At 33.0% G+C, this 22,846-nt stretch overlaps 1 protein-coding gene across 7 annotated transcripts in view; it reads right to left on the minus strand.

Annotated features, from left to right (window-relative positions):
• Positions 1 to 22,846, minus strand: part of RELCH (RAB11 binding and LisH domain, coiled-coil and HEAT repeat containing) — a 111,207-nt gene that overhangs the window by 60,105 nt on the left and 28,256 nt on the right. For all 7 annotated transcript variants that reach the window (XR_003306915.1, XM_026448254.1, XM_026448253.1 and 4 more), the window contains exons 6-11: positions 19,130 to 19,333; positions 18,934 to 19,025; positions 18,028 to 18,321; positions 15,372 to 15,447; positions 14,266 to 14,361; positions 1,563 to 1,675 (exon numbers count right to left, since the gene is read on the minus strand). Coding sequence is in view for 6 of the 7 variants with exons in the window: in XM_026448254.1 (XP_026304039.1) it covers positions 1,563 to 1,675; positions 14,266 to 14,361; positions 15,372 to 15,447; positions 18,028 to 18,321; positions 18,934 to 19,025; positions 19,130 to 19,333 (875 nt within the window). In the remaining variant the exon portion in view is untranslated. The remainder of the gene's footprint in view (positions 1 to 1,562; positions 1,676 to 14,265; positions 14,362 to 15,371; positions 15,448 to 18,027; positions 18,322 to 18,933; positions 19,026 to 19,129; positions 19,334 to 22,846) is intronic.

A 22,846-nucleotide genomic window follows, 5' to 3' on the forward strand; every position in this document is an offset into this window, starting at 1 on the left:
AGAAGTTCTCTCTCTCAACAATCAAGATTGAAAAAAAATAAATTCCACTTGCTTTCAGTTGGGAGAATCTCATTGTAAGGTAAACATTAAGAAGTAGCTCAGAATCTAACAGAATAGAATATATACACACATATTTTTAAGATGAGACACTTATTGAGATTACATGAATATCAAAACTCATTATTAGGCAATAAGCCATACGAACTGAATTCTTAAGAAGATAGAAAGTTTTGTGTATAAAAAACTGCACCTCAATGTTTTAAGATAAATGGTTTCATGCAAATTCTGCATTTTGAGCTTTTATAGGTCTTAGGATTCATAAAAAATATCACTGAGAACATATGTAGGCAGATGAAGTCGGGCTTTTCTAAAAAATCTGCTTTACTGAAGGTTAGTTAGGTTTCTATTTGAGAATATTAGAATGCCTGAGGAGGTCATCATGTATGTACAATTTTCTGCTATGCTACCTACGTGGAACTTGTTGCGCTTGGAGAGCAGAGGAGAAGAGTTGTTTTCTAGCCAACATATGATTTGGCTAGAATACGTTCACTCCCTCCCCCTTCCACTAGAGGGTTTGGGCATAATCTAATCATCAATTACTAGTAGATGCTTCTCTACTAGAAAGCAGAAAAGTGTATTAATGGCAGATTTTTTTTTCAGACAAAAGTAACTATCTTGCAATTTTCAGAGAACATTTACATTTTTGCAAGAAATTGAATTAGTCCTTCAAAAATACAAGATAATTTAGATAATGGCCTTCAGTACCCATATCTGTCTAGTCACCTTGAGAAACTTAACTTTTTTTTTTTGAGACAGAGGTTCACTCTTGTCTCCCAGGCTGGAGTGCAATGGCGTGTTCTCAGCTCATATGCAACCTCTACCTCTTGGGTTCAAGCGATTCTCCTGCCTCAGCCTCCTGAGTAGCTGGGATTACAGGCACCCACCACCATGCCCAGCTAATTCTTTTGTATTTTCAGGAGAGATGAGGTTTCACCATGTAGGCCAGGCTGGTCACGAATTCCTGACCTCAGGTGATCCACCTGCCTTGGCCTCCCAAAGTGCTGGGATTATAGGCATGAGTCATGGCGCCTGGCCGAAACTTAACATTTTGAGAAGGTATAGAATTCCTTTTCAAAGATTTAAACAATGAGACTTGTCAGTAATTATAGCAGGTGAACTATAGTAGTCTGATCTTAGTAGGATTTATATATATTTTAGAAAGCTATTTTTGTTTTAGGTTTTATTTATTATGCATATGCTAAATTTCTTAAGAGTGATTTCCCTATTATCTATTTCTTTGTTGCAGTAAATTCCAGGCCTCTTTAAAAAGAGAAGGTGAGGAGGAAAGGGAACCTGATGATGACATTATAGTCTGAAATGCATTTTCAAAGGTTTTGAAACCATGAAGGAGTGAATCCATGATGGTGGAATGCTCCAGCGCTGCTAAAATAGATACTGGAAGGAAAGAAAGCATTTTACATTAAAATGCTAATCTTGATGCCTAATTAGTAAAATCAGCAAGTCATATTGTAATTCTTTTTCAAATATGTAATCATACCCACCTTTGCTCATCATCTGGCCTCTTGATCAAATTGAAAAGTATGTGGAGAAGCTGATCTCGCTCTTTAGGTTCAGGATGTAGACATGCTGTACACAATATGAGGGGGATCAACTCCTGAAGAAATATGAGGGTGGAAAATTTCAAATAAAAACACATTGCAGAATATTCTTTTTTTTTCTCCAGAATATTCTTAAATGGACATTTAAAGTGAAATAAACGTCAATATACAAAAGGGTAAATTTTAATTTTGGAAGGTTGGTAATTCAAGAGATGTTTACACTAAAACGTTTATGTGTTGGTTGTGGAGGAAATGTAAATAACAACATAACAAAAGTTGCTTAAGATTCAACTAGCCTTGGTTTTTAATCTAGCACTTCCCAAGGGCCCACTAGCTTTTACACTAAGTAACATTCCATTATGTGACATACTGACACTGTAATTCTAATTCTGAAAGTGTTTTTAAACAAAAGTTGCAGAAGTCCACTATAATTTAAAACTTAAAAAGATAATAAAAAATAAAGACCACTCTTCCCACTTCTATAAGGACAATATAATGTCCTTATGATTAGATCTAATAATTTTGTACCCTTAGCACTTGACCCAGTGCCTAACTAAAAAGACCATTTTCATAGATCGTCTCAGTACCACTACAGAGTATCAGTAGAAATATTTGATGTTGAAATATAAATTTTTAACAATATTTTGTTTTCTTCACATTCAATATGCAGAGGTAAATTCAGCATTTTGTAGGAAAGTAAGAACCAAAAGTTTATTTCTAAGAAATACTTGAAATTAGTTACGTTGTTTTACATTTTAATTAAGATGAAATTCTTTATACTAAAGTACATTCAAAATATACTAATGTTTTTCATTTGAGTGGATTTTCAAATCCAAGAAGAATAATGGTCCAAAAGTAATACAATATTTTTGTGAGAAATCCTCTAAGTTGTAAAAATAATATTTTGTAAATATAGTAAAGAAATCACTATGATGTAATTAAGAAGGGAGGAATGACTACATCCATTTCTTTCCCACCTGCCTTGATACTCACCGAAAACTGTTAAGAGATTTAAAATAGAAATTGATCACTATGTAATAATGCACGATTATTATTGTCTATAATGATATAACCTAACAAAAATAATAATGTAACCTGAAGAAAAGCATGATAAAAAGTCTACACTGTTGAAGTATTTTCACACTTTGAAGATGCTTCCTAAGAAAGAGATGATTTTTTGAAGAGTTGAAACTGAAGCTTAAATGTATGACTACAAGTCTCTCTCTATTATTTCTAAAGTCTTTATATATTATAAATCTTCAATTTGAAGTTACAAAGGTATAGGTAAGACGAGCTAAGAATGTATCTGACTAAAAAAGAATGTGAAACATTTATTCTGCCATTTTCAGTCTTCCTGTTTGGGCACCTGTCTAGGTTTTACCTTAGTGAATAATTCAAAAGGAATAAAAAATTAGGAAAAAAAATTTTGCACTGGGAATGAGAGACAGAGCATATGTATAGATCCTATATGTTTTCCCTAGAGGCTTAATGTAATGCTTGATGGATTAGTCCTGATTCTGTAGAAGAAAATGAACAACCTTTTACAAAATAGTAAATATTCTGTCTGGCTGGAAATTTAACAATATTAGGGTAGGAGATCATTAATAGCAAGGACTACCCTAATCCTTAGTTGATTCCACATGGGCTGAGAGGCAATGATACTAATGAGAGGACTAAGACATTGCATCATCAGGATATACTACTGAGAGTAAAACTGTAAGGATGAAAAGTAGTTATTCGGGAAGCATTAAAAAAGTGAGAAGCTATTCTAATGCCTGAAAACCAAGAAAGGCCCTAAAAATTTTGTTTGTACTTTGTCTTCATGTCAGATCTTGTTTCCTCCTAATCCCCCTTCCTGCTTTCCCATCATGTCTACATGTATACTTCTCATACTGTTTAAAGTTATGAAACGAAGGTAAGACAGCAGCTATAATTGCTAACACACACACATACACACACACACACACACACACACACACACTCTTAAAATGTAGAGTATAATCTTTTATTTCTTTATCTCAAAAACAAGCATACAAAAACAACTGTGTTGGTCTTCATCCTTTACGCCTTATATTTTATTTTCTTTTTCTTTTTTATCATGAGGCTTAGTGATCCCTAATCAAGGAGGAAGTTTAAGTCATATATTAATATGGACAATATTTTAACTGAAATATGGCTACAGATGTGCCAAACTGAGAACTCTGGCCCAGGAGCTGAAAGAGTTCTTACCTTGGTTTACTCCTTAGTACCAAAGAAACTAAAGAAAGGCACAAATTTCTCTTTCAGTTTCTTAAAGTGAAACATGTAGGAATTCAGATTAAAGCACAAATGGAAAACACTTCACAGACATTCTGCAATTTATCTATTGCTGATAATTTTTCCTTCTGAAAGCAAAGATGGCCTAAAAAAGCCTGTTTAACACAGCAGGCGCTATGAATCAATTCAAACTGACAAATTAGAAGGAAAGTATTTGTGAGTCCTTATCTCCTTGAACCTTAAATTTCTGTGAATTTAGGACTTTGAAAAAAATACTTTTCACTTTTCTTAATCACAGTAATAACTGATATTGCCATCAGCTTTTATTTCTTGCTGGCAAATTAACAACATATGGGAAGTCACTGCCAATAATTTTTGGTTGCTATTCCATGCCAGCGAGAGTGGTCCACCTTGGCATATTACAGCTATGGCAGTTACAACTCAGAGTGTAAAGGATGCTGGATGGCTTCTTCCTCTTACAGCAACACAGAGCTGAGAAGAGGTCCAGTAAGTGAGGAAGAAAAATGCAGAAAGAGTGGTCTGTTTCTGACAGAGCCAGCAAGGATATGATTAGGATAATTGCTAGATTGAGACTGGTCCCAAATCGGCTAATTTCTCCATTATCCATTTATTTATAATTTCTATTTGTATTGCTATTAAAATAAAACAATAGATTCTATAAGTATATGTCTGTTGTATTACTTATTCACATTTATTGTGAATTCATCTTTCAAGCCTTTGAAACACTAATAAATCCACACCAGAATTTACTAAGTTTGTATTTACCATTTTCAGACTATTCATAAGTTAATAGACTTGAATCAATATTCTCCCTTTGACATCACCTCTCACACTGAAAAAGTATAGTCTTAAAACTTTCTTTATAATTCTGAATACAGCATTTAAAAAATGGTGATTAAATTTCCATCAGAAGACAAGGTGTTCTAAAAATATCTTTGAAAGACTAAATGTAAATGAGAATAATAGAGTAATAAAAAATCCTTAGGCATATTAGATTTAATATCTCATGTAATATTAAAATAATAACCATGGTAAGAAAATACCTATGACTTGGGTAATATCAGATCCAAGAGGTAATTTTTCTGCTTCACATAATAAACTTATGTGTCCGCATTTCTTTCTTTTTATTAAGAGACTGGGTCTTGTTATATTGCCCAGGCTTGAAGGCAGTTGGCTATTCACAGGCGTGATCGTAGCACACTACTGCCCCAAACTCTTGGGCTCAGGAGATATGTTGAGGGCAGTGACTATTGGGGCTGGTGTTGCTCTGAGTGGTAAAAATAATTTGCCAAGACAGTTGTGGGTAAAGAAAGGCAGATTTATTAGACAAAGTAGGAAAATACATTGCAAGAAAGGAAAGGGCAGACCAGCAAGAGAGGAGCTAACTGCAAGGAGACAAAAAGTTGCTGGTGCTCATGCTGTGTGCTGAAGAGGGATTTGTGCAGTACTGATAAAGCCAAGGTTGCTGCAGTGAGCTAACTTGCATTTTTCTATTGGCTGAGGTGTCTGGTGATAGCTTTGTGCAGGAAGACTGTGAGTTATTTTCACAGGAGGGCTACGTGCCCTGGACCACGAAGAAAAGCAGACTTACAGCTGATCCACTTTCTTTTTTTTTTGAGACGGAGTCTTGCTCTGTCGCCCAGGCTAGAGTGCAGTGGCCGGATCTCAGCTCACCGCAACCTCTGCCTCCTGGGTTCACGCCATTCTCCTGCCTCAGCCTCCCGAGTGGCTGGGACCACAGGCGCCCACCACCTCGCCCGGCTAATTTTTTGTATTTTTAGTAGAGACGGGGTTTCACCGTGTTAGCCAGGAGGGTCTCGATCTCCTGACCTCGTGATCCGCCCGTCTCGGCCTCCCAAAGTGCTGGGATTACAGGCTTGAGCCACCGCGCCCGGCCGATCCACTTTCTTTTTTTGCTTTCCCTCAGTCTCACCAGGCCAACTCCCACTCCTTATTTAGAACTCCACAAGATCCTCCTGCCTCAGCCTCCTGAGTAGCTGGAACTATGTGTCACTGTGCCCAGATAATATATCCATACTTTAAGCAATAGGAATCTTTAATATTTTAAAACATGATTTGGCAACATAGAGAGTACTCAGTAATGTGTATTGAAGTGAAATATTTAACAGAGTGTCTATGATCATTAAAGAGAAAATCAGTATAGTAATCCTACTGCAGGATTTCTAGGATTTTTAGATTTCATTAATAGAAGAGGATTGGAATTCGAAACCAGCCTGGGCAAGATGGCAAAACCCCATCTCTACCAAAAATACAAAAATTAGCTGGGTGTGGTGGTGTGTACATGTAGTCACAGTTATTTGGGAGGCTGAGGTAGGAGGATCTATTGAGGCCAGAAGGTCAAGGCTGCAGTGAGCTGTGATCGTGCCACTACACTCCAGCCTGGGTGACAGAGTGAGACTCTGTGATCAAAAAAAAATAAAAAAAGAAAATGGTTTTCTTTGAGTCAATGGTAATCTTTTGAAATTTAAATTTCAATATTTAATATCCATATTTAAACAAATCGAGGTAATTCTTTTGCACAATCCAAAGGAAAGAACATATGCTGAAAACAATTGGGGGTGGAGTAGAAATGACTGAAGAAGGAAGGAAAGACAATAAGCAATATAGAAATATCTGATTCAAAGCAGCTAAGATATCCTTGGCTTATCAGTACTCTAATTGTCAAGATTATATACAAATATAATGTGATATCATATTTACTTATTATTTTATTTGGATTTTTATTTTGATTATATCCAAATATAATGAGACATTATTTTACTTTTAGTGTCAAGATACAAGATAACTTGTATCTTGGCTAATCCGTACCCTAATTGTCACATTACACTATATCCAAATATATTTATATGCAAATATATATTACATTTGGATATAATGTGAAAATTAGGGTACAGATCAGCCAAGATACAAGTGTATAAAATTTGATACATAGCACAGAAGGCATGGAAGGAATCCAAACAAAGGGTTTATCAGTACCAGACAAGGAGGGTCAAGAAGGTAATGTAAACATGTAAATAAAATAAACATGTAAATATAAGGAAAACAATAATGCAAGTATGATGATAAACAGTACTAACACGGGGTTTTAGTAACTAGGGTCAAAAAAGTATGGCAGCAACTGTGGCTGACTAGAGATCCCATGTCCCACCTACAGGGGACAGGAACTGTGCTCCAACTGAAAAAATCGTTTGGAAATGTAAGTCTAGTGCTCTTAGACTGGAGGAAAACTTCAGACTAGGAGTTTTCAAGAAAAGCCCAAATTTTGTATTTTTAGGTAAAATATCAGTTTTTAAAAGTCTGATAACTAGCACATCATTTTTAACATTACTGAGTAGGCCAAACAAAACCTATCCGTGAGCCTTTGTTGGTCTGTAGATAGTGTACAACCTCTGATTTAAGTTTTCAGTTGAAACTTTTCAGCATGTTCCTATTCATATAAAAAGGAAACCCAATAAAGACAGACATTACAAAGACTCACATAAGAAAAAAAAAAACAAGATTACTCACCTCTGTAAAAGTTTTACAATTCAAGGGCTGCTAAAAATACCTTTTCTTAGAATTATTAATATTAAATATCTATAATTTCTGGGGCTCAATCTTTAGGAAACCTAAGTGCTTAAATAACCTTACCTCAAGTCTCACTATTGCTAAAGAAATGTGATTTACTCACAAAATTAAGTATGCACACATGCCAACATCACATAGGTATAAAGAAGATAGTCAAAACTTCCTATCTACTTTATTACACTTATCCACTATACTACTGTATAAATCTCATAGAGTTATGATCATCTGAGGTGATCATTACTCATAAGTTTTCCATGAAGGAAACATGAATGACAATGTAAAAGATCAAAGTCTAGTTTCTCATAAGACGGGAGGTCTGCAGAGGTACTAACTACTTTAAAAACTTTTAGGGAATTGGTTCTTTCCCTTGCCTTTTTTGTTACAGCTTTACTGAGATAAGTGGTTTTCTCTTTTGCCTTTTCAATGACAGTTTTATTGAGATATGCTTCATCTTTCATAAAGTTCATCCATTTCAAGTGTATATTCAGTGGTTTTTAGCATATTCAGAGTTGTACAATCATCATCACAATATAATTTTGGAAGACTTCCAATATCCCAAAAGCTGGTCTCCATTAAGTCTCTCCTCATTTCCACTCCCATCTCAGCCCCAGATTTCTCCTTTGATTTTCCAACTTAGCTAGCTGATAGAATATATTTCCTTGGCACAGAATTAAACTAAAAGTTAAATTTTGATATATGATTACCAAAAATGCTACTTGAAGTAATCTTTTATAAAATTTTATTTTTAATTATAGAATTTCCTCTTCAAATGTGGTTAAAGCAGAAATTGTGAAAAACCAACAACTTTAGCTTATTTACTATATACATTTATCAAATGATAAATTTATTCTATAATTTGGCTCAAAAGATTCAAGTTTCCTCAACCAATCCATTAAAATGAACTACTGTGTAAGCTACATATAAAAAATCAGTCCATCTTTTATTTTTCTCTCCCAAAATGAACAGGCAAGGAACTACAGAAAGATCAACTAAACCCAAGGCCAGCAGAAGGAAATAATAAAGATTACAGTAGAGATAAATATTTGACTTTAAAATATAAGTTAGTAAAAAGAGACTACCATTATTTCAAAGAACCTAACAGGTGTATATTTTTGTTAAACTTTAGTATCTTTGAAATATGGGGTGTATCTTACGATAGACAGCATGCCATAATTCAATTGGGATTCTTTTTCTTTCTTAAAGAAACATAACTGCTACAACCAATTGCATCTTAGATTTAAAATAAGATACACTGAATTTAAAAATATTATAATTGTAACCTGAAGATTGAGTAAAGTTGTTACTTTTTTCTTTTTCCTGTTTTAAAGAAAAACAAATAATGCTAATACCTATATTCATCGTGCTTTCTATTTAAAAAAGTTTAGTTTATTAGCCAGCTTTGATTAAATCTTTATCCTACTATCTTTAAAACAGTGGGTCACAAAATCAGTTGAATGGGTCATGAACAGCATGTTTTTCTTTTTTAATTGCTTATTTAAGGATTTTCTTCTTTACTTTTCCAAAATATTTATACAATCGTGTTTGCTATTGCTTGTCTTTACTATGTTTTATAAAACTTTTAATTTTATGAATGTAAGTACATACTGGCACATGATGTAAAACATCTTTTTTACTGAAGGTGTAGTCAAAGTTTGAAAACACTAATAGTAAGTTCTTTATATCATGATATAAAAAGTAAAATCTAATGTTAACTATAAAAACAGCAAAGTAGAGAATAGTGCATAGAATATGGTATCATTTGTTTAAATCATGGGGAAAAGATCACATATTTGAATTTATACATGCACAAAGTATCTCTGAAAGAATATAAGACAGTTCTACAATAATAGTTGGAGTCTTAAATACCCTACTTTCATACTGCACAGAAATTCTAGACAGAAGGTCAATAAGGAAATAGAGAACCCAAACTTTATAAAACAACTAAATCTAATAAAATTATACAGAACACTCCACTCAACATCAGTAGAATATATATTCTTCTCAAATGCACACAGAACGTTCTCCAGGACAGACCATAAGTTAGGCAAAGGTAATTCTTAGTGAATTTAAAAGATCAAAAACATATAAAGTATTTCTCTGACTACAACAGAATGAAATTAAGAAGCAGTAACATAAGAAAAATGGAATATCCACAAATATGTGGCGATTAAACAACAAGCTCTTAAATAAGCAATAGGTCAAGGAAGAAATCATGAAGTAAACGAGAAAACATTGAGATGAATGAAAATGAAAACAATATACCAAAACTAATGAGATACAGCAAAAGCAGTACTCACAGGGAAATTTATAGCTATAAATACCTGTATTTAAAAAGATCTCAAGTCAGTAATTCAATATCTTATGGAACTACAGAAAGATCAAACTAAACCCAAGGCCAGCAGAAGGAAAGAAATAATAAAGATTAGAGCAGAGATAAATGAAACATCGACTAGAAAAACAATAAAGAGAATTAACAAAATCAAAAGCTGGTTCTTGAAAAGAGAAACAAAATTGACAAATGTTTAGCTAGACTGACTGAAAAAGAGAGAAGATGCAAATAACTAGGATCAGAAATGAAAGCAGGGATGTCAGTACCGACGTTACAGAAATTAAAAGAAGTAAGTTAATACTATGAACAACTGCTCATCAACAAATCAGATAATCAAGATGAAATAAACTAATTCCTAGAATCACAGAAATCACCAAACTGATTCAGTAAGTAGAAAATCCCAACAGGCATATAACAAGGAAACAGACGAAGAGTTCCTATACTCATCAAGCCAGCTTTAGCCCAATACCAAAACCAATACCAAATACCAAAACACAAGATAAGAAAACCACAGAACAGTATCCCTTATGAATATAGACACAAAAATACTTAACAAAATACTAACGACAGATCCAAAAGCACATTAGAAGGTTTATAAACCAAGACCAAATGGGATGTATCTCATGAATGCAGGGGTGGATTAACATAAAATCAGGCAATGTATTAATAATGCAGGCATATCACAGTAGAACGAAGGGGGAAAAATCACATCATCATCTTAACAGGTGCAGGAAAAGCATGTGGCAAATTCAATGCCATTTTATGATAAGAACATTTAGCAAACTAGGGATAAAAGGAAACTTCCTTAATATGACAAAGGGCATTTATAAAAATTCTATAGCAAACATCATAGTCAATGGTGAAAGATTGAAGCTTTCCTGTAAGATCAGAAACAAGGCAAGGGTATCTGCTTTCTCAAAACATTACCATCCAAATTGTACTGGAAGTCCTAGCTAGAGCAACTAAGGAAGAGGAAAAAATAAAAGCCATCTAAATTGTAAAGAAGAAGCAAAACTATCTCTCTACGTACAGATGACATGATTCTATATATGTAGAAAATATCATAGAACCCATAAAAAATGATTAGCGTTAATAAGCAAATGCAGCAAAGTTGCAAGATTTAAGATCAACACACAATGACCAGTGTTGTTTCGATAAACCAGGATAAACCTTTCCTTTTTTGAAAAGAAAATTAAAAGAACAATTCCATTTATAATATTCAAGAGAACAAAATACCTAGGAATAAATTTAGCCAAAGAAGTGAAAGAACTATACACTGGAAACTACAAAATATTACTGAAAGAAATTAAAGATCTAAAACAAAAAGACATTTCATGTCCGTGAACTGGAAAACTTAATATTGTTAGGATGACAATACTCCCAAAGAGATCTATAGATTTAATGTAATCTCTATAAAATTTCAGTGACCTGTTTTGCAGAAGTGAAAAGCTGAGCATCAAATTCATATGGAACTGCAGGGGACCCTGAGCAGACAATAGTGAAGTGCAGTTAGAGGACTCATATGTCCCAATTTCAAAACTGACTACAAACAACATTTATCAAAACAGTGTGGTAGTGGCATATGGCTAGACATACAGACCAATGGAACAGAACTGAAAGTCCAGAAATAAACCCGAAGAATCTAGGCCCAACTGATTTTTGACAAAAGTAGCAAGACTGTTCAAAAGAGGAAATTTTTTATCTTGACCAAATGTTTCTGGATAACTGGATAGCCATATGAAAAGAATAAAGTTACACCCTGTTTCACTTCATATATAAAAATTAACTCAAAATGAATCATTGACCTAAATATATATAAAAAACGTTTTCTTGTAATTGTTTTATAGCTTTACCTCTTATATATATTCATATACATATATATATCTTCTATAACACTGATTGATTTGGCAATGGTTTCTTAAAATTGACACTTAAAGCACAAACAACACGAGAAAAAAATTGATAAATCAGATTTCATAAAAATGGAAAACATTTGCCCATCAAAGGATATGGTCAAGAGTGTAAAAAGAAAACCTACAGGATGAAAGAAAATATTTGCAAATCATATATATGATAAGGGTTTACTACCCAGAATATATAAAAAACTCTTACAACTGAAAAATATGAAGAAAAACAATCAAATTTAAAAATGGTCAAACGACTTGACCATTTGCTAGAAACTAGCAAAATTGACTACATATGGGACAGAAGCTCAAGGACAGGAAAAAAGGAATTTTCACTGTACATTTTTTTACATTAAAAAAAGTTAAACCATGTAAACATATTAATCAAAACATTAAATCCCGTTTCTAATGCTTTATTTAATCAGCCAAGATATTACTATGTTCAGTTTGCTAAAGAACATTTAAATTTTATTTAAATACCAACAAAAAGGCTTTTGCTGACAAGAGTATACCAAACATGAGAAATAAGAAGTCAAAATATTAATCCTTCAATCACAGGAGTTTTATAAAAATGTAGATTTAATGCTTAAGCCCCGGAGTTTGAGGCTATAGTGAGCTATGACTGTGCCACTGTACTCCAGCCTGAGTGACAGCGCGAGAGCCTGCCTCAAATAAAAAAAACCCAAAAAACAAAACAAAATGAAAAAACAACTCTGTCTCCCCATAGAGAGAGATATTTAGATTTAGAAGAAGAAATAGGGGTGAAATATTAAAAAGTAATTCAACATCAAGAAATGTAATGAAAAAATGTTTAGTTCTTTTATGCCTAGGGATTGATTTTAAATACTCTAAGACATATTTCATTATTTATCAATTTAAATTTGAGGAAACACAATTTCATTTTATTATAAATGGCAACTGTTCTGATAAAACATACAAATAAATGAACAAAGATAGATGATCAGTTTTTCATGAAATGATATATTTTAATTATAAAAAATTTAAAATCAGCCAGAAAAGTAAACATCATACCACAAATTAGTTCTATGTGTGCATATATGTATATAATCTGTATGTATAAAACATATCTGATTACTGATGATGCAAATTTATAAATATTTCATGCAGTACAATCAGATTTTAGTGGTAGTCTTTTATGATAATATGACAAATTAAAATGAAAAAGCTAAAACTGAATTTCATAATAATTAGATTTCTGTAATACTTTAAAGATGATATTAAGGAAATACAGTAAAAGGGATGCAAACATTAACACATTACATGGATTATGTTACAAGCTAAAAAAGGAAAAGAAGCTCAAACACCATTCTGCCAGGCAGAACTGCAAAACAATCTGAAATTGGACACTGATCCTTCAAGACATATAAGACTTTCCATACTTATTAATATCTTATGACTATTTTAAAATAATTAGGTAAAAATAAAGCCATCAGTAGAAAAATAATCTTTTTAATTGTTTTTATTAAAAATACCTATGCGGATAAAAAATTTAAAGCTCTACATGTTTTCTTGAGGATCAGTACAAATTTCTTATGCTAAATGGATAATTGAAAATAAGCTTTAAGTGGGTTTTGCCAATGCATTATGTACCTATATGTACTGTAGGTCCCAGAAACTATGAGTAAAATCAGTAGTAAATATTAAGAAAATGACAATAGAAAGTTACATGATACGCTCTAAAATATTCTTCATCTATTCTTTATAAAATTTTTTTGATCAAAAATTTTATCTCAAAAACAGAATTCAATAAAATGATTTAAATTATCTGCAAATAAATCATCCACTGTCATTTAAATGAGATTACAGATAACTTCCCATTAATCTTTTATTAACGAAATATAACTATATTTAATAATAATTTATAAATACAACCATAAAGATAACTTCCTATAGTGTTTATGGATCATAACGTAGGCTATGTGGACTCAAATTATTTGCAAATGTATTTTGGATACTTAAAGCATCTGTCAATAACTGGTTAACTGTAAGAAAAATAAAAAAGGTACTTTAAAAAGTTGTTGTAGTCAATATGACAACTATCCTATCATAAGAGAAATGTGATTTATTGCCAAATGAGCATAATAACACATTTATAATCAGCAACTATAAGTACATTTATGACTAGTGTTATATTATTCATCCCTGTTAATTTTCAATACAAAGAGTGTCCATTTCTGTAGACAAATGAAGCATATCATACCAAGAGCACAGATAATTAGTTAACTGGTAATGTAAAAACCAGACAGTGTTCATGGCACATAAATGGACCTACAGTAATAGTTAGTGCTGCAGAAGCTAACAATGCTTTAAGCAAAATTGGAAAAACATGAATACCATGCAGTTTTACTGAACTCACCTGACAGAGGTGTAAAACCATTCTCTAGGAGCAGAGATGCATGCACAAAAGTAAGAATATGATTGCAAGTAATAGACTTTAAGAAAATAAAAATATAACACTCAACTTCAAAATGACAAAAAATGGACAACATGATGGGATTACTGGGATGAGAATACTTTTGTGTCTTACCTCCCTCTTTGCCAATAGCACATTGGGAACAATGTGTGGCAGGCAGCGTCCCAGCATTAACATAACGCTTTTTTCACTATCTGCAATACGAGACACCTAGAAAACCAAATAATAAATGATGATAGTGGAGAAATTCTGTGCATAATAATATAGAAAAGTTCATTCGTTAGGTCCTGACACCTCTGCTCTAAACACATATTCCAATATTTTAACTTATAATAACAACAACAACAGCAACAGTGCTCCAATCAACATCAATATTTCTTTGGGCTAGAAACAGATTTAAAATACCATTAAAATCAAGGGTGAAGCCAAGAAGACCTAATGGGCTCCATTTCTGGGAACAAGTAGGGGGGATAGCACAAGAGTAGGGCAGCGTCAATGTTTCTTTTTGTGCATGAAGAGATGCTCACAAAGCTACAACCATTAGCTATAGTGATAATCTGTACAAAGAACTTGGAAATACAAGGCGTAGGCTATGGAAGGTGATCCAGTCTTACAATGAGGATTGCCAGAGTGCATCCAAACCATCCTCTAACTAGCTCTGTGATATTCTCAATGACATTGTGGAACACAAGCCCATGGGAAGTCAAGTGAAATGAAACAAAAAACAGCTAGAAAAGGAGGAGTGAGTACAGAGGTAAGAAAAAACAATAATAATAAAATACCCCCTCAAGACCAATCTGCAAAAATAAATACAAAATAGTTGAGAAAAACTAATATGCAAGCTAATAAACTCAACTATTGGACATAACCACTCCTAATGAAATGAAAATAATGGAGTAATTTAAATAGACAATTAATATATAAACAGTGTACACTTAAGTTGGTTTTCTGAATTATATCTAAGAGACGCTGTCATTAGACATACTACTAAAAACAGAGTTTATAAAAGATCACTTCAATGTTAACAGAAAAAACAGAAATAATCAACTACTTTACTTAAAAGTTAAAAATTTTAGGAACTATATCTTACAGCATTCTTTTAAATAATGGATTTGCATTTGAAATATAGCCTTATCACAGATGCTTCTGTAGAAGAGAAACTAAAAAGAAAAACAGTAGAATGTTTTTAAAAAGTTGTGGAAATAGGTGTTATAATTTACCTCGTATCCTAAACGACTATCTGCTGACATTCGACAAAAAGAGAGTAGTGCTTGATGGAATGCAGGAGACAATTTCCTAGAAGAAAATGTTGTATGAAAAAGAGATAATATCAAATAATTACCATTGACATTTAAGGAGAAATTTAAGTTACATATTATAACTTCCATTCCAGCATTAATCCTACCCTACAAATGCTAATCAGATTTCTGAGCCACCAGTGACTTGAAGAACACTTCACTGGAGAAACTTACTTATATAGGTCACTTAGGAGAAAAAAAATCAATAGTAACTGGTGTTCTTGCAGTAGTTTGATGTTGTGTGAAAAAATGGCAGTTAAAGAGTTAGTGGATCAAACCTAAAGTGGTATAGTAGATCAATGACTATAGAACTGATTTGAAAATCTGAAATAAGGACTTTCTCCAACCCCAATTCTTTATAGTCCCAAAAAGATAAACAGAAAGGTAAAGTGGATACAAAGGTTGACCTGGTATATTGCTGAGAGGAATTAAAGTTTTGCAGATATATATAGCTAATGATAAATCTGAATATTAGAAAACCACATACAATAAGTCTAAAGATAAATGGAGGTGCAGCTCATTCAATATTCTGATAAATTTTAAAGAAAGTTTCTATTTGCAGTTGAAAAAATTAGCCTATTTATGTTTAATAAAGGAGGTTAAAACATTATATTTCTAAAACACTACCAGTCTCTATGTAGTATTATTCATAAAATTATGACTATGAGTTGTACTTTATGTGTTAAATCTGCAAAGAAAAGGCTAACACCAATAATTAGATAATAAAGCTTATTTAGTATACACCACAAAGTGGCGCTCAGTAATTTCTATGATTATAGAGTACTGTACCAAAGCTTGCGACTTTTGCTGTTTTATGCTCCTCTCATATTCCCTCAGAGGGGGACCATAATCCTTCCACTTGCCCAAGTCAGAAACCTCAAATCAGGCTTGATCCTTTTTTTTGAAACGGGGTCTTGCTGTATTGCCCATGCTGTCTAGAACTCCTGGGCTCAAGCGATTCTTCCATCTCAGCCTCCTAAGTAGCTGGGATTAGAGGCAAATGCCATTGTCCCTGGCTTCTTTCCCTTTATTTTCACCCCAAATCCATTCAGTCTTTCAACTTCTAATAATCTTGCAGATCCATATACTTCTTTCCCTTCCCATTACCAATGTTTCAATATAGAACAGGCCTCCATCATTTCTTACTTGGGTTCTTCCCACATACACCCGTACAGTTTCCTTGCTCCCAGTCTTGCTACCTTCCAATTACCTCTAGCTCAGAGGACCCTTTCTAAAGCTTAGATACCATCATGTCCCAACCTCTACAATGAATTAATGCAAGCTTACATGACTTCTTAGACTTTGCTTATTTCTCCAACTTTGTCTTCTATCCTTCCTTTCACTAACATTATTTGCTTAAGCCTTACTAAGTCCTTCTTTGTTCCCCTAAAGCACTGTTTTGTTTGTGCACATGGGATTCTTTTACCTCTTTGCTTGTTAAATCTTACATAGTTTTCAAATCTTGGATGACACTTCTATGAAACCTTCCTACTCTGAAGACTAGGTTAGTGCCTTGATTACATGTTCCCAAAGCAAGCTGAACTTATTTTATTATACTACTTTTCATACCTTACTGTTATTGCTTGTCTCTCTCTCTCATACTATAAGGTTTGAGGTTTGGGCCATGTCTGTTTCAATTCTGTGACCAACACAGACAGACAGACAGACAGACACGCACACACACACACCCCTACTATACACAGAAAAAGTTGTAGTTCATGAGTGAAAAGCTTTACTTAAATAAAAATCCAATCCTTCTTAGTAATAATGAGGACCTATAAGTCTGAAGCAAATTAGTCGTGCTTTTCTATTACATGCTCATAGTAGGCATAACATCTCTCTATTTAATAGGAAATGAAGTATGACCTTGTGGCTGAAAATGCACCATAAGAATTAAATGAGTTAATATACATAAAGCATTGAGAATTCTGTGTGACATATAAAAAGAGCTCAGTAATATTCCTTTCTTAAAAGTATTTTTTAATTACAATCTAAGAGTTTTAAAATTATATTTTGTCCCCTCCACTAAGAAACATAATCACAAAGTACAGGGACCATGGTTTTTGTCATCTGTGAGTTCTGTAACCCAATATAAATTAAACATATGAATTAAAAGAATACTAATGATGTAATATTTGTAATGGAGGCAGACACAGACAAAAAAGAACAAAAAACAAAAAACTAGGAGCAAAAATTATTCCTTCTTTAACATAGGCAACTATGCAGCACCAAAATATTCCTCTGAGTCTGATAATGACTACAGGATAGAGAAAAAAGCACTGGGTAAGTGTTTGTAGCACACAGTAATAACATATTAGTTACGGGTTTAAGTACTTAGCTAAGATAGAACCTAGCCCATTGATGGGTAATTCCTTTTTGATTTAATTTAATTTAGTAACTAATAATTTTGTGACTTTTCTTGTGACAACTACTTTGCTATGTGTTAAGTTCATGTCAAATATAAAAATTCATATATTTGATCTACAAAAAGCAGTTTAAATAAAAACAGTAGCTCTTCCCATTTGACACACAGTAAATAGCTGAAAGATGCATTTCAAAATATAGGAGGCATACTAACCTATTGGGTTTATCAAAATGAACTGTGTTTTTACTTGATGGAGAAAAAGGTGGCATTCCTTCTCTTTCTCTCCTGGGGAATGAATTTGGGGAATTCTCTTTAGGAATAGTGGAATCAGCTTCATCTGATATTGAAAGATGGATGTCTGTGTTTTTCCCCTTGTCTGAACTATTTACATCTGGATGCGGTCCACTACTCTCAGAGTCTTTGTGGGGCAACTGATCCAAAGAAGGCTGAACAGAGTCACAAACTGCTGGGATGGCAAAGTGTTCATTTTTGAGGAAGTCCATTTCACTGTAGAAAGAGAAATTAAGAGAAATCACCAGAGGACAACTGTATTTTTGAAAACTAGCATAAATCTCATAATGGGTTTAATGTTTTAAAAGTATATTTAAAAGTATTAGTAGCAAATGGTTGGCAAGTGATAAATCTTTTTCATGCAGTATTCACTGATGCTTCATATACCTAAAAATGTAGCTATAAACTCAAGAATGAAGCATAAAAATGGCCTTAAAAACCCTGCTTTTGATTGGCACTTAAATTTCTTTTATTCATTTGCAACCTGGGGATAACTCCCTCAAACCCACAGAATTATTATAAGAACTAAACGGAATAATGAATGGGAAATATGTACAACTAATGAAGGACAAATCAAAATATCTTATTTCTTAGTGTCAAGACACAATTGATTGTAAGATCACCATATTGATTTACTAACTTGTTTTGGGAAAAAAGACCTATTACTATTTTAAATATATTAAGCAATTATAAAACTTTCTTTTAGAAGTATTAAAATGTGAAGCAATTATGCCTTACAACTGGAATATTGTTTCCTATATTTGCATAACTTGCCAATACCTTTAAACACCTTAAGAGGATTTTTAGGAATGATGATCAAGTACTTACCTTTTAAGTCTTCTGATTTGTTCCATCAATGACCACTTCTCACTATTTAACAAACTAATTTTATCTTCTAATTTCTGTACTAACATGGAGTTCTAAAATCAAAACAGGAGAAAACAGAAACTCAAGATCTCACTGTATGCTTTTACATAGTTTAAATACTTTTTGTGGACTTGACTAATTAGTTGCTATCTCTCACCTCTGCAGGCTGGGGAGTTTCAAGAGTTGGAGGAAGGTTGCTTATAATTGGTGTAAGGGCCTCTAACTCATCTTCTTCTACTCCACTGGCCACATCTACAAGATCTTTTCCAGTCACTTGATGATTTCCAAAATCTCGGTAGAGTTGCAATAAGTCTGGAGGTTTTGGAATGTTTAATCCTACATCATCCCATAATTCAAAATCCTAAAAGATAAAAAATGATAACATAAAAAGATCTTTGAGGAAATTTTATCTTGCATTTTTGAAATCCATATTATTATTGCTAATACCTTGTTTTTGTTTTTGTTTTGTTTTGTTTTTTAGACAGGGTCCTGCTGTGTCATGCAGGCTGGAGTACAGTGGCACAATCATAGACAGCTCACTGTAGCCTCAAACTCCTGGGCTCAAGTGAGCCTCCCACCTCAGCCTCCCAAGTAGCTGAAACTACAAACACCCGCCACCATGCCGAACCAATTAAGAAACATTTTTTTTTGTAGAGATGGGGTCTTGCTTTGTTGCCCAGGATGGTCTCAAACACCTTGCTTTACGCAATCCTCCCACTTTGGCCTCCCAAAGTGTTGAGATTACAGGTGTGAGCCACCACAGTCATCTTCTGTGAATATATTGAAAACCCGACATAATCATAATTTTGTTATAATATCAAAGTGTATGTTCCAAGTTAGTAAATAACATTCTTAAATTTATTTTATGCTTTCCACTATCCAACATTATTCTTGTAAGTTTCCTCAGCTTCTAGATAAATAGGTTTAATTGTCTTAGGTATCAAAATGTTACACAATTTTTTATTATATCTCTTAAAAATATAAACTCCTTTTACTTTGTTTTATAATAACTTTAAGCTCATAAAACATGCTCAAATATTTGCACGACATCATAAAACATATCTAGATTAAGGAACTCTCAGTACATAAATTGTATCTATTATTTAGATACAACTATCTATCTATCTATTATTTAGATACAACTCAAAGAAATCAATTTTGTTCTTCCTTTATTACTCCAACTTAATACATTAGTGTAATCTCTAGTGGGCAAGGAAACAATTTAATCTGCATGTCTTCTTGCTATAAATGTTTGAATATAATTCGTATTATTAAAAATGCTTCTGGCAATTTTCAGAATCTAAATAGCTACTCTTCAATTTGTTGTGTATTAAAACATGTTCAACAGTTTTATTAACTCTAACACAGTTTTATTAAAAGTAGAAAAAAGCATAGCAACTTAAGCATTCTATAGGCAAAGATCTTCAGAAGAGCTTTATAAAATTGCTGAGTAATCAACTGCATGTAAATACATTGTCTCACCATTCTATCTTCCTCTACTATATCAGAATTTAGTACTAATTTGATATATTATAAGCTATGAGAACCTCCATGAGAAATTGACATACTAATTTGAACATTCTAAATGTGATATTCTTATTCCTTTGATGGTTTATTTGAACAATGAGATAGCTATTATTGAGGACTAAACCTGAGGCAGATATGAGTATTACAAGTGGGGGGCTTTAGAGAAAACCACATGAAGTATGAAATTTGTATCTTTCTCCACTATCACTGTTACAAATTAATTTGAGGGAGGCTTAAACTGGTCATCTGTAAAATGGGTAAAATATTTATTACTTCTAAGTGTTTTTGTAAGGATAAATTAAATGCATATAAAAGCCTTAACACAGTGCTTGGCCCACAACAAGAACTAAACAACTTTTAGCTTAAAAAAAAAAAAAACTTATTAAATGAACATCACACATAATTCAAATGTCCATTTATCTATCATTCATCCAAAATTTAAGACGTATCTACCTTGAGCTTAGAACTAGAAATAATTTCTAGTGGCTCCATTATCCTTGCCAAAACTTCATACAGTCTTAGCTAAACATTCCAATTAATGTGTTGTGGTATCTCAGTGTGATTGAATTTGCATTTCTCTAATGAATACAAATGTTGAGAATCTTTTTCACGTGCTTATTTTCCATCCATATAACTTCCTTGGTGAAGAACCTGTTTAAATTTTTTGTCCATTCTTTTAAAAAATGGATTAATTTTCTATTATTAAGTGTAGAGTGTTCTTTATAAATTTTGGATATAACTCCTTTATCAGATATGTTACTTGCAATATTTTCACCCTCTCGGTCTTCTCAATCACTTAAAAGTGGCTTCCAAAGAGCAGAAGTTATTAATTTTGATGAGAGCAAATCTGACAGAGAACATCATACTTATTGTGTCATATCTAATAAATCTTTTACCTATCTTCCAAGCCTGCAGTGATTTTTTTTCCTGTTTTCCTCTAGACGCCTTACAGCTTTTTAGGATCTATATTTAAGTATATGCTCCATTTTGAGTTAATTTTTATATATGATATGGTTTGATGTTTATTTGTTTTGGGCAAATGGTTCCATTACCATTTGTTAAAAAAAAGACTACCCTTTCTGTATGGAAGGTATTTTGCATTTTGTCAGAATTCAACAGATCATCTATGTGTAAGTCCATCTCTGGACTCTATTCTGTTTCATCAATTTATTTGTCTATATACCAGTATGACATTGTCTTTACTATAGTATCTTTTAAGACTTGAAGCCAGGTAGTTCAGGTCTTCCAAATTTGTTTTTCTTTATTAAAGTTGTTTCGCTGTTTCCTTTTCATATGAATTTTAGAAAAAATTCATTACTTTCCACAAAAATGCCAGTGAGAAGTGAGATTTAGATTTCACTGAAAATACAAATCAAAACTGTTACCTTGACAATGTTGGGTTTTCTGGTCCGTGAGCACAATATCTCTTCATTTAAGTCTCCTTAATTTATCTCAGCATATTAAGTAGTTTTCAGTGTAGAAGCTGTCAGATTTATTCCTACTTTATTTCCTATTTTTTAATACTATTGAACATGATATTTTAAAAATTTGATTTCCAATTGGTTGTTGCTAACATAACATACAATAGGTTTTTGTATACTTACCTTGTTTCCTACAACCTTGCTAAAATCACTTAGTTTTTGTACCTTTTTTGGAGAGTCTATAGGATTTTCTATACATAAGATCATGTCATTGGTGAATAAGGATTGTTATTTCTTCCTTTCCAAAACGTGCGCTTGAATTACTTTTTCTTGCCTTATTGCACTAGCTAGAATCTTCAGTATGACGCTGAATAGAAGTAGTGAGAATAAATGTTCTTGTTTTTGTCTTCATCTTTCATCATTAAGAATGATGTCAGTGTGGGATACTGTGCAGTCATGAAAAAGGATGAGTTCATGTCCTTTTCAGGGACATGGATGAAGCTGGAAATCATCATTCTCAGCAAACTATCACAAGCACAGAAAATCAAGCACTGCATGTTCTCATTCATAGGTGGGAATTGAACAATGAGATCACTTGGACACAGGGCGGGGAATATCACACACCAGGGCCTGTCGGGGCATGAGGAGCTGAGGGAGGGATAGCGTTAGGAGAAATGCCTAATGTAAATGACGAGGTGATGGGTGCAGCAAACCAACATGGCACTTGTTTACCTATGTATCAAACCTGCACATTGTGCACATGTACCCTAGAACTTAAAGTATAATAATTAAAAAAAAAAAAAGAAAAAAAAAGAATGATGTTAGTGACAGGCTTTCTATAAATGTCCTCTATCAGTTGGGGAAATATCCCTCTATTTCTAATTTCTTTAAAGTTTTAAAAGAGAATGGATATTGGATTGAGTCAA

The sequence above is a fragment of the Piliocolobus tephrosceles genome, chromosome 18, assembly GCF_002776525.5.
Source record: "Piliocolobus tephrosceles isolate RC106 chromosome 18, ASM277652v3, whole genome shotgun sequence".
Classification (NCBI taxonomy): Eukaryota; Metazoa; Chordata; class Mammalia; order Primates; family Cercopithecidae; genus Piliocolobus; species Piliocolobus tephrosceles.